General features: G+C 36.7%; 1 protein-coding gene across 3 annotated transcripts; it reads right to left on the bottom strand.

The window, feature by feature from the left end:
- Positions 1 to 1,529: 1,529 nt before the first annotated feature.
- On the bottom strand, positions 1,530 to 12,966 carry rad21l1 (RAD21 cohesin complex component like 1). Of its 3 annotated transcripts, XM_039663763.2 has the most exons (14): positions 12,559 to 12,955; positions 11,842 to 12,002; positions 11,564 to 11,693; positions 11,362 to 11,461; positions 11,156 to 11,259; positions 10,977 to 11,072; positions 10,305 to 10,403; positions 7,904 to 8,020; positions 5,888 to 6,117; positions 5,666 to 5,762; positions 4,530 to 4,678; positions 4,231 to 4,338; positions 2,815 to 2,889; positions 1,530 to 1,837 (listed from the first exon to the last, which is right to left on the bottom strand). In XM_039663763.2, exons 2-14 carry the CDS (start codon positions 11,983 to 11,985, stop codon positions 1,649 to 1,651), a joined length of 1,638 nt encoding a protein of 545 aa, XP_039519697.2. In that variant the 5' UTR covers positions 11,986 to 12,002; positions 12,559 to 12,955; the 3' UTR covers positions 1,530 to 1,648. The 3 variants fall into 3 exon arrangements, with proteins under 3 accessions (XP_039519697.2, XP_088975465.1, XP_088975466.1); XM_089119339.1 differs by having other exon boundaries at positions 11,842 to 12,957; XM_089119340.1 differs by lacking the exons at positions 5,666 to 5,762; positions 5,888 to 6,117 and having other exon boundaries at positions 11,842 to 12,966.
- Positions 12,967 to 13,299: the final 333 nt, after the last annotated feature.

The following is a 13,299-nucleotide window of genomic DNA, read 5'->3' on the forward strand; positions in this document are numbered from 1 at the left end:
CGAATGTTAAAAAAAGGATAACATTAGCTGGTCGCAGAGAATCAGGTTATCTTCCGATGTGGTTGAACAGATATTTGTGCGCACATATCTTTCTTTAGTGGTTTTGAACCTTTAATCCGTTAGTTAACCCAAGTGGGGATTGCTTTAAGACGGCAGTCGGCAGCTTAACATGTAATTAAACTCTTCATGATTAAATGTAGTTTATTTATTGCCGTTCATCAGTGGGAGTCTATGGCAAAGGCTTGAACCACTGATTTTGTTGGACACCAATCAAAACAGAAGATATACATGCCTATGCAAAATAAAATAAGCAAAATAATTGTACTGGTGCTGATATAAGGCCAAAAAGTAAGATGAAATTCTTACAGCTTGTAATGTAAATAAATGAGATCTTCATAGTATAGCAGAGTAGGCTGGTATATCCATATCAGTTATAAATGCATATCACATGATTATATTATATATAAAATCATAAAATCCCATTAAAATATGTTAAGATTATATTTGTTTGTTTTTTTTATTGGAAGAGGCTAAACATATAATGCAATGCGATACAATGATTATAGAGACAGATGAACAAATAAATGTTCCTCAAAAGACTAATATATCGTATTTCATACATTTTATCAAAAATAACGTATGGATAAACAAGTAAAGCAAAGTTGCTTCAGTCCAGTAAATGTTCATCTTCAAATATTACTAACAATATATAAGATATTTATACATTTGCTTTATAAAATTCACTAAGATTCCACAGCAAAACGACACATGAACCACGACCTAAAGTGGGACATTGTTGGTAAAATTGTATAAGGCCTTTTACTTGCTAAAAAAAGTATTACAGAAGGCTAGGTTGTGTACAACAGATTTTCAGAAAAGCTTTGAACATGTTGATAATTTAGAGGCCTTAAATTAATTTATTAAACACAATACAGTAGGCTTTATAGGGTTAAGTGTGCATGCAGTGAACACTACTGTCCATTAATGTTTGCTGCATTTTTATAATGCTATTTTTCTCAACACCCAATTCACTGAGATTCACATCAGTCCCCATTCACTCCCATTTTAAGAGTAAACTCCTAGACTTCCACTTTAGTGTCTGTGAAAGCATGTCTTAGTTTGTAACAACATGAGAAAGAGTAAATGATTTTGTTTTTCCTTTTAGTTTTGCCATATTTATTTGATTTATACATTTAATGGTTTATAAGGATCGTGTGAAAAGAAAATACAGATCAAAATAACCAACACAGAGCAGAACTGTTTTTAAAACATAACTATTACAACATTAAACTGAAGGAAGAAAAGACTAATAACTATTCATGCTCGACTTTCAAGCCATTGCAACTCACTTTTCAATAATGAACAAATATTGGTCAATTTACTCAGATGCTACTTTACAGTATGATTAAGCCAGCTCATATAGATCTGAGAACAATATATAATATATTAGAAACAGTATAACACTATGAAGAAGCATTTCATTGTTTTTAGCACAGGAATTCATAACACATTGTTGAATTTTTTAAAAAAAAACAGAAACTCATCAAATTAGTTTCCATCCAAGAACATGAATGACACAACAAAGCCCTTTAATGAGTCAAAGCCTCAAATGTTTTTTTGCCCCTAAATTTCTTCATGGCTACCTGTTCTAGGGGGAGTGAAAGAGAGGCCCAGGTGTGGCGATGATGTCACTGTATGGGGCGCTCTGGTGCAGGTCGAGAAGTTGTTGTTTCTTTAACACCAGCAAGCAGAAAAACATAGCTGCCACGTATGAACGGCTGCTGCTTTCACATAAAGCGTGAAGACTGTACGAGGCATTGGGAGAAGAGTCTTGTCTCTGAAAAGAAAGGAGAAGTTGGTTCAAGTTCAAACCAAAAACATGCATATATCCACTAACACATTATTAAGTATGCAAATTATACAGTGAATTTCAAGAATCACAAACAGGAAACAGAAAATCCAAAAGGAGTAGTCTTTTAATAGGGTAATCCAAATCGTTGTCTTCCAGGCAGGGGTCAAAATCCAAATAATCAAACCAAACATGAGAAACAAAATAAGAACAAGCTAGAAACAGACCTCAGAACCATACCTGTCAACATTTGGTTTTCAAAATCTGGGAAATTTGTCGATGATGTGTGGTTGCGAGGGGGGAATGGGACTGAGTGGAACTCCATGTGGATAATTCCTGTTTGATGCTAATTTTTAGCTTATTTTGTTTATTAAGTTACGAGTGCACAAGTTCGATTTGGGAATAAAGTGCGAGTTTTGAGATGCCAATCACCTCCGTGAGTCTGTCTAGCTGGCCTCTGCATGCAATAACTTCAGTTGTGTGCTATCCCTATTCTTTCTGAAGCAACACGTTAACTTTAGCCTATATCAGTTTCTTTGCGGGGACACCGCTTTCACCTGCCATCATGTCTATCGGCTCGCTTTCGGGTTGAGCTTTCCGCGACTGGGTTATAGGTTGCCAGGTTGAGGTGACAAACAGTTTGAAATTGTAAATGGTCTGTGGATTGTGTGAATAAAAATGCATTTAATCAAATCTGGCAACTCATCAACATTAGAGAAACATATTGGTTCGATTATTCATTAAGGAGTTTTAGCCATGCAAATTTCAGGAGTTTCCTGGGAGAAATAACAAACCGGGAGGGGTCTGGGAGATAGGGCTAAAAAACGAGAGCAACCCCGGAAAGACAGGAGTGTTGACAAGTATGATTAAGCCTACTCTTCTCATCAGAACCCATACATGTAATTTCTCATTCTCTTAATTCTTCACTCCAAAATCCTCATCTACAGCTTTTGATTGTTTCTTACTTTAAGGGCCTGGAGAAGGTCATGTGCCCGACTGGTTAGTCTCTTATCCTCCACATCTTGGCTGTTCAGAGCTGACTGCAGACAAAAAGTAAGAGGTCAAAAGTTCTGCAGGTGCGTGCACACACACACACACACACACCCCTATGAACAGCAAATATCTACTGTAAAAGTGTTATCCTTTCATGCGTTTTTCATTAACATTACTGATGATATAAAAAATGTAATATTATAATATAATTATTATAATTACATTCCAGATATATAATTATCTAATTACATTCCAGGGGATCTCTAATGGTGGCTTTAATTTAATCAAAAACACAGTAAAAACTGTAATATTTTAAAATATTACATGTATTGTTCCAGTCTTCAGTGTCACATGATCCTTCAGAAATCCTATGCTGATTTCGTGCTCAAGAAACATTTGAAATGTTATTATCAGAGCTGAAAACAGTTGTGCTGCTTAATATTTTTGTGGAAACCACACTTTTTTTTCCAGGATTCTTTGATAAATAGAAAGTTCAAAAGAACAGCATGTATTTGAAAAAGAAATATTAAGTAACATTATGAAAGTCTTTACTGTCATCCTTGCTGAATAAAATAATTATTTTTTATTGCCATTCCTAGAGACATTATATGAAATACGTTACAACATTACAACAACCACCACAGTAAAATTGTAACCACTCGCCGGGAGGATAGACATACAAAATGAAACTGCTTGAATTTTATGATTATAATAGTGTCCTGGTATTAACCATCTCAGCTGCACTGAGTAACATAATAAGAGCCATAAAGGATCGCTCAGATCGTTTGATGGGTAATACTTATGATCTGTTTTAAAGGTGTGAAAAGAACCAAATCAATCTGAAATTAAGTGCAAATACAGCAAATTCAGATGCAACAAAAGCATTGGATCCACCTCTCAGGTGGTTAATTTTTATGATTGCTGTTTGTAGATACTGATCTACGCAGGAGATAGATGGTGAGTTCAGAAGCGTAATTTGTGTAAGAGAATTGGAAAAACATTTTTAAAAATATATTTACTTGTTTTTTTAAAACCAATTACACATATATATTTGGTCAAATTTCTAAAAAGAAATTGGGTCGCGGCCTATGTGTCATTTTTTATAGTGGGTTTATGTGAAAATTGTTTTAAGGTCATTTAATTTAAAATATGTTATATTTTGTAAAGCCTAATAAATAAAAATTGAAAACTTAAAATTGTTAATTGTTTCAAAGTTAAAATTGAAAGCTTTCATTTATACTGTAATGTTGAATGATTATAATCGTTGTGCGTTGTGGAGCGTTGTGACATAAATTCTGCCAATGGTGGGAAAAAGTTAATCATCAATACATGTGTTTGTGTTGAAGAGACAAAGTGTGTTTTATGTGTGGTTGAGTGTTTAGCACTACCTGTGTCTGTGTCACCAGTGGGGTTTCCCTCGTCTCCACAGATGAATGACCAAACATGGAGATCTCAGAGACAGGCTCTGGATACGACACCTCCAACCTACTCTCCTCCTGTGACCAAAAGGGTGAAAGAATGGTCAAAAGTTGTTTCAGAGATGGAGATCTATTCTGATGAATGATTATGAACTTGCATCAATGAATCATTCAAAATAAGACCAAGAACTTGAATAAAACAAATAAACAGGGTCTGTGACTTCTTGAATTTTGACTTCTTGAACTCAGTTCTCATGTGTCGTTCTTACACTGGTGGTGTTCCAGGAAGGAGGAGGTTCTGGATGAATGACAGAAGTTTCTACAGTAGTGTTTGCATTATCTGCTTGATCTTGTCCAACAGACTCTTGCAGCAAACTCCAGTCTGGCAGGACCGGCTCAACAGTGTTCTCCAAGACAGCTACAGGTATACACACATTAATCAGGATTAGCTGAGATTTCCCCTTCATGCCATTCTAAACTTGCTTTCTTTCATGGAGCACAACAACCTTTCGCATAATGTGCAGATTTACAATATAAGTCATTATTATTATTCCCTGAATATCTTGATCTCCTTGTGTGTTCGCAACACACAAGAAAGGCTTTGAGAAGGCAGTGCTATGATGCGGTCATATATGACTTCTGAATACTTGGAATAAAATTAATTTACAATTTTTTTCCTCTATTCAGTCTTCTGATGGAGTTTTGATTCCTTGTCACAGTTGCCTTTGGCTTTTGGCTTCCTTAGTTGGGGACACTTAATATTCAACAATATTGTTGATCTGCCAGCATTTAACACCCTTAACTGAACTAAGCCGGACGATAACATCACTGTTTTCTCCAGAGCGGCTAATATAGATAACATTTTTACAACAAATTAACCATCACTGAACTTACTTAAGCTGGACTATGACACTATTTTCTTCTAAATCCGCTGTACAGCAGAAACAAACTTTGTTGCATTATTTTCCTGTTATCACTGTAAAGCTGGTTTGAAACAATCTGTAAAAAGCGCTATATAATAAAGGTGACTTGACTTTTCAATTCAATTTCACTGTGCACCGGAGACATTTTGCTACCTTGACACAAAAACTGTTAAATGGATGCCGAAAAAATTTAATCATTTACCAACCTTCAAGTCATTCCAACCATGTAAGACTTACTTAACAGTGTTCCCCCCCATTCTTCAAAATATCTTCTTTTATGTTTCACAGATCATGCTTTGCAATGACATGTGGGTGAGTAAATGATGACAATTTTAATTAATGGGCAAACTATACTCTTAATGATTTCTGACATTTATAATGGAACAGAAAGAACGTCAAACTGGTTTGGAGCGAAACAAGGGAGTAAATGATGAAAACATTTCCTCAACTCTGTTTCTATCCGAAGCAATGTGATTTCCTACCCTCTCTAGTTTGCTCTCTCATCTCTTCGGGGTCAGCTTGCTGTCTTGCTCCTCCCTTCAAGCCCTGTCTCCTAGGTGATGTGTCACAAGGGAACAGCTAGAGGAAATAGAGGGAAAGGAAGCTTTCCTATGATGCACTGCCTTAATGCTACACTGAGAGTATAATGACAGCTGTGCACTTCAGCGGAGCTTTGCTGCCATTTCTGAATGGGTGTGCATTACCTGCTTTAAGTCAGGGTGTAAGATTGGAAGGCAAAAACTCGAGAAGAGCTGCTTCACCCCTCCATTCGTCCTCCACTCCATGAGCTGCCGAGTGGGCGGGGCTATCTCCAACGGGGTTAAAAGGTCAGAGCAGTCAGCCAGTTGATCTCTGATGGCATCATCAGTTAGTTCCTTTGACCGGTCAATGACCAGCTTCCTCTTTCTCGTCATTCTTTTCCTTGTTGGAGATGCTGAACACAAAATTAGCAAATTTGTGACCATCCCTAGATTCAAAATGGAATGCTGGCGTACTGATTATTGAGCAGTATGTACTGTATAATGCTAAAATTAGCCAGTGGAAACATTTAAATCGCACCAAGTTACATGCTTAATGCAGTGAGTGTTTTTTAGTTGCCATCACACTTTTTTTTTTTTTTTTGTGATCAATATTTTTTATTTTAAGTTAACATACCAGATACAAATCAAGGCTCACTGAACTATATACAAACAGATGCCATGAAAACTCTCCACATATAAGAATATATATATATATATATATGTATATATTAGTGCTGTCAAACGATTAAAATATTTAATCACGATTAATCGCATTAATGTCATAGTTAACTCGCGATTAATCGCACATTTTTTGTTAGTTCCCGGTCAAAGGAACTAACTGATGATGCCATCAGAGATCAAGTGGAGAATTCGCATCATCTGTGTGTGCGTGTTTGCTTGGCCATCATCAAGTGATGTTTCAGACTGGACGTGCTGCGATGATGATAGCTCAGTTCACAACGACAAAACACAAGATCACTTGGTCTTGTCAATGGGACAATTTGGCAACTTTTTAAAAGTAAACTTTCCATTCAGAATGTTAGGGCATCCATTTCGGCGTCTCGCGCTCGTCATCCACTCAAAACGTAACGTTACTATTTGGCCGGCTCGCAAGCCGAAACGAGTGTGTGTGCGGCACAAAACGTCCTCGCGCTGCGTTCTGAAACCCATTCATTTCAATGGCTTGCGCCGCGCGAGGACATTTTGTTGCTTTTTCGACCAAAGCGCAAGCGGATCTAGACCGGAAACAAAACAACAGGCACGCCGCAAACACACGTTTGGGCTTGCGAGCCGCCTTTGAGTGGATGACGAGCGCGAGACGCCAAAATGGATCGGACGCATGAAAAAACTACAAAGTTTGCTTTGACAAAAAGACCGTTAATCGCGCGATAAAGAAAATAACGCCGTTAAAATGGGTTTGCGTTAACGCCGTTAATAACGTGTTAAACTGACAGCCCTAATATATATATATAAATATTTATATAATAACAATAATAATATATATATAAGAAATGGGAGATGTAGGATGTCAAAATCTTAGTTCTTCAGAATGTTCGCAATTTTTGTCCAGCTCTGAATAGTGTTGTCACTTGCGTCATTGACCTTGACAGTGGTCACATTTTTTATTTTTGATCTAATATTATGCAAAACTGTGGATTATATTACTCTGGTTGCATACTACACCTTTTGTCAAACATAGCAGGTCATCATGATATTCCTTGGCTTGAACACAGAAAATCTACATGCTGTGCACTGTGTACATAGTGCAGCAGCTGATTCATTGCCATGATCTGGCCTACAAAACTTACAGTGCATATTTTTATTCTTGGTTGTCGACAGCACCCTCAAGTGGCTTAATGAGACCAGGTAAAACCCCAACAATAAAGGGATTTTTCACCGAAAAAGTAAAATCATTTACTCACTTTCAGTCTTCTTCTGCAGAACACAAAAATGTATATTTCTATTCTAAATAAAGTTGGTAACCAAACAGTTTTGGGGACCATTGACTTCCATTGTATGGACACAAAATATATTCCTTTATGTTCCACAAAAGAAAGCAAGTCATATAGATTAGGAAGGACATGAGGTTGAGTACATGATGACAGAATTTTGGGTGAACTATTGCTTTAACATTTAACCAGTTTGAAGCAAAGGTAATTACTACTGCTCATAATATTCTCCAGAGGAGTTAACACTCACGTGTGACAGCAACCGGTGCAAGAGCGAAACCTTCTTCGGCATTGACCAAGAAAGTGGTCTCAGTCAAGGCTGGACTGCTTCTACCATTTAAAAGTCCTGTTTTCGCAGACTCCGGCTCTGTAAGAGAATGACACAGTGGTAAATGTTCATGTTGGAACAGAAGGAAAATTGCTCGATTGTAACTGTACACCCAAATAACCAATCAGATATTAGGAATTTGTCATATTATAGTCAGGTATTAAAGTGCCTCTAAGTGAAAGTCATCTGAAAGTGCACCGTGTATAAAGTTATTGTCTTTCAAAAGAGTCGACTTATGAGACAATGAAATTAATCATTTTTCAAACGAGTCATAAGCTGTTTCGTTGTGACGTCAAGACGAAACATTAGCATATTGTCAGCCCACTTAATGCGTGCGCAGACACCAGGGAAAACTTGAACGCCCTCAGACACTGCAGCTGATTCCCGAGGATGCTATACAGCAACATTAGTCATTCAATGCTAGAGCTCAGCTAATGTATGCACTGTTATTGATACACATGTTCACCGCAATAAAATGAGAAAAATACTCTGTAAATAAATAAGTAAAAGTAAAATAATCTTTGTTATTTCATTGATGGACATGCACTTGTTAATGCTGATGGTGAGGAGTTCGCAACATCTCAATGTACCTCAAAATGAGCATTGCTCGAGTCGTCCTTGTGATGGAGGTTCGGGTTGAATAACTAGTTCCTCCCATGTTTCATCATTGGACTCGCACTCAGATTGATATGGTAAAATCAACGTCTTTGTTTGTAACTGTTTAGTTTACGGTGTAGGAAACATTGGGACAAGCAGTGCTGACGTTGTTATGGCAATGGGCGTTTTTGTTTTCAAACACGCCAGAGCCCGTCTAACGGAGAGCCTTGGCACTTCCTATTAGCCCCATTGTGTATCATCTTGGTTGCAGTTCCATTAGAATTCCACTGGAGGTGATCGCGGGCGAGCGCAGAATGAATGGGTGTCTATGGAGCTAAAAGGCTAAATGTGTCTTTCACCTGCTTGTCGTTAAATCAACATAGATTTTATTGTTGATTCCACAAGTTCAATATAGATTATAGACCAAAAGTCGAATGAACGAGTACTTATGTCCTTTTGATTTCTTACAGGTTAGGCCATTGTTGGCCGGAACACGCTAGCATTCTGCTATTGTGTGACATCATCACAGTTTTGAATGGATTTTTAGAACAGATAAGTAACTTAAAAATGCAATTTTCAGCTGAGTGTATTTTCTTAGCCCTCCCTTTTGAATGCAACTTTAAAATTACTTGAAAAAAATTTACATCCTGACAAAAGTGGATTTCTGGGGGTGAAACCCCATTGACTCCCATTCATTCTGCCCTCAACCGCGAGCGCCCCCCGCATGGACAGTTACTGCAGCCAGTCCAGAAACCATAAGTAACCAGCCAGTGCTAATTCTCTTCAATTAGACATTCTCTGAACACGCGCTCTCTAGGCAGTAGACAAATTACAACAGACTGAGCTGTCTGCCAATCAGAGCAGAATAGCTTGCAGAAAGAGGGGATTTAGAGAGATCAATTCATGTGCGAGTTGTTTGAGAATCATTGAAAATGTGGTGATGTGTAAATGAAAATGAAAATCGAAATGAAAATGAAATAAATGTGTTAGTTATTACATTTCGGATTTAATATTTTTATTTCAATGCATGACAATTTTACCTCATTTCGAAAATAATAATAATAATTCATTCATATTCACTTCACATTGTAAACTGGATTTGTCAGACTTATTCGGCATGACAGAAATATGCATGAATGCAACTTATGCAATAATGCATCTTATTAGAGGACCTTAGAAGGACGTCAGCAAGACATACAACACTTAGATGACAAAACAAATCATTGTGTACTTTCTTTTACCTTTCTTCTCATTGTCATTATTTTATCAATTTTATTTTAAATTGTGTGTGAATGTGCATGTCTGTATTTTAAGTTTATTAATACTATGGCACTGTAAATACGGCCATCATCTTGTTCCCGGTCCGACTCCAGTTCAAATTGATACGTTGTACAGATGTATCCTCAGAGACTCGCGCTGCCATTCTTTCTCCAAAATATACCCTCAACTGTTGTCAAGACAACGCTTTACATTTGTTGTGTCAAAATGCCCGCAAAACAGAGGGACGGGGTGAGCGAAGCTCATTATTCTTTAAGGCAAATGCACTGAAATGACGTGCTGAAAACAGCTGTTTTTGACCAGGTAAAATAAGTGTTTTCTTAAAATACTAATGAGAATTTTTAATAAAAGTATATTACAACATTTTCATTTAGACCCTAAATATTCATATTAACTTTGTACAAAAATGGCATTAAATGACCCCTCTAAAACAAAAAGTAACAATTACCTGCACTGACAGCAGTTGGAGGAGGTGTAGCTGGTAATTCAGGAGTGCCATCACACAAATCAGGCATCAGAGCATCCTCAGTATTACTCGCTATAAAATCTTGATAGACCACAAACAAAAAGAAACAAATTTTGAAAACAAATCTTGAACTCAGAGAAGTGGGAAGGTGATCACTGATGAGGTTAAGGTTTTTAATAAAGACAAAAATTAGGCAAATGTGTTTGTACAAAATTCAAATGTACCGAAATGCACAAAAACGCAAGGGACTCGTAATCCATGCTCCACACACAATAATGCCCATATTAATGTTCACAATGAGCCATATAAGGTAGCCTGGTTTCTCAAACGTGTTTAAAAATTAAAATAGTCAGTAGTCAATATTATAAAAATACCCACTTCTGATGGTAAATACACATTGAAACCATACTTGAAACCCCCTTTTTTGTATTTCAATATATCCCTATTTTTTTTTAAACATTTAATTATCTGCAATCATTGCCTTAATCTCTATTACATTAATGGTACCTAGTCTTATACAGTATATTGTGCACAAAACAAATCATGTGAATAACATGCTGCATTAAAAAAAAGTCAAATCTGATTACATGTTACCTTTAAAAAAAATAATTTCATTAGCATGTAAAGCATGAATATTAAGTGTGATGAACTCACCGATGAGGTCGACGGCCATTTCCTCATCACCAAAGCAGTCGCCATGGACACTGAAACTCTGATCAAACAATCCTTGATAAGACTGGTTCTCCTCCCCTTTTGAATATATACAAAGACATATGGTTTTGCATAAACTATGTAAAAACGACTTCGTTTTATTGATAATTCAGAGTTGATACCTATTCCTTCAATGTTGAGAAAGTGGTTCCCAAAGTTCTCCTTGAGAGTAATATCTTCGGTGCGGCACTGATTCAAAGAGAAGTGGTCTACCACATCAATGGTCCTGGGTGAGACATTGCATGCCAAAAAGGTCATAAAAACACTAGTACATCAGAATAAATGCATCTGAAGAGCTGTGATCCAGTGCTGTAGATAAACTCAATACATGGGATCAGGTAGCTGAGTTTCAAAGTCAGTGAAGTCTTCCGGAAGAGTGATAGTTTTAAAGGTGGCCTCCATTGCATCATTGGGCAGGTCTGTCTGTCCTATGGGGGGGAAAAGAAATAGTATTGAAGTTGCAGTTCTCATACAGTGCAATGTTTGCTCATTCTGCGCTGTCATGAACAGATAGAACAGGCTGCATTTACCTGGCCGAAAAGCCACTTTAATTTTGACCAACGCATCACTGCAGTCTGAGAGAAGGTATCTGGTCTTCTTCGAGTATATCCGGACGACTCCTAAAAGAAGGTGACCTGACGTTCGCAGACCAATTTTAATCTGGTAATAAACACAGAGTTAGATCATCACACACACAAAATTCTTATTTGACTTCTTCTAATTTAGCTTTACACTTAATTGTAACATTAAGTTAATAAATAGATAGCTGGGTTATAGTCAATATTTGGATTAACTAGGTGAATCTTGCCTGGGGGGATAGGATTTCCTTGATCGTGGCCTCCAGGTCACATTCAAACACTTGTGCTTTGGTTATTTTCTTCTCCCAATGGGCTGCAAGCCAGATCTTGGCTAGTGTGCCACGTTTAGAGACGAAGAGTTGGGAATAAAACATCGTGATGTGTGCCGTGTCTGAGAAAATATACGTCGTCATGGAAACTTTTTGAGCTTATTTGCGTTTATGCCATATGATATATAAAACGTTACACGTACTACGTAGTCATTCATCAAACAGTAACATAAGACATTCTCACAATGTTTTACTTGAGTTACTGGTTATCAAAGTACAAAGGCCTGATGCTAGATTTGTTTATTTATCAGGCTCTAGTTTGTCTCAAAACATAACGTCAGTTAGCTGCCGACCTAAATAGGTAGCAGCTAACGTTCAGATGTTTGAATTGTCTTCCAAAATGCTGACTAGATAGCCAAACATTTTGTGCTTTCGGGACGCGCCTACGATACCCGAGAATACCTAACTTAGTAGCCTGGGTAGCTATGTTAACTTTTAACAGTTATACGAGAGCTCGCTAGTTTTTGAGACACCATCTTGTGTAAGGCTAACTAATTCAATAAACCTGGATTTTTGCCGTCTTTAGCAGCGGTTTCACCTCAGTATCCCGTAAAATGTGCTTTATTCTTAAAAAAATAATAATTGTAAAAGTTTAGACATCTGCTACTGTAGGCCTACCTTTTGCCGCTCAACGTTCATCAACAATGAATTTTTTTCCCGCCCACTTCACGTGCGCTTTATTTACGTTACTTGTGCTCGATGCTATGCTGCTGGCCATACCATTTGCTGGTGGCCTTTATTTAACGTGTGTATTTCAAGTTACCCTTATAATAGAATTTTTGTTTCTATATTTATATATTATATTTAGAATATAGAATATTTAGTTTCTTTGATTAGGATAGCCATTAGAATTAGATTTATTTGATTTAAATCGCTTATAAAACGTAATGAATAAAACATTCCAAAAGAATGTCCCCACTATTTCTTTTAGAACGAGACATCATGCAAGGAGATGTGTAATTTCGAGGCAGTAACTTGTGCCCATTTTATATCAAAGGAAGGGACATTAGTCTGCTGAGAAAATTATTTTAACCCTGTATGGAACATTGTCATAATGACTTGAAGAAAATTGCATTTAAAATACAATAATGTTCAAAACCAAAAAAATACACTAAATTAGTATAATTATTTTTTTGGTATTGCATTTAGTTTGTTATTTAGGTAACACTTTACAATAAGGTTCATTAGTTAACATTAGTTAATGTATTAACTAACATGCACTAACCATGAGCAATACATGTTACTGCATTTGTTCATCTTTGTTAATGTTAGTTCATGAAAATACAGCTGTTCATTGTTTGTTCATGTTAGTTCATGGTGCATTAACTAATGTTAACAAGATTTTAATCAAGTATTAGT

This window comes from Pimephales promelas, chromosome 14, assembly GCF_988280905.1.
Source record: "Pimephales promelas chromosome 14, fPimPro1.hap1.1, whole genome shotgun sequence".
NCBI lineage: Eukaryota > Metazoa > Chordata > Actinopteri > Cypriniformes > Leuciscidae > Pimephales > Pimephales promelas.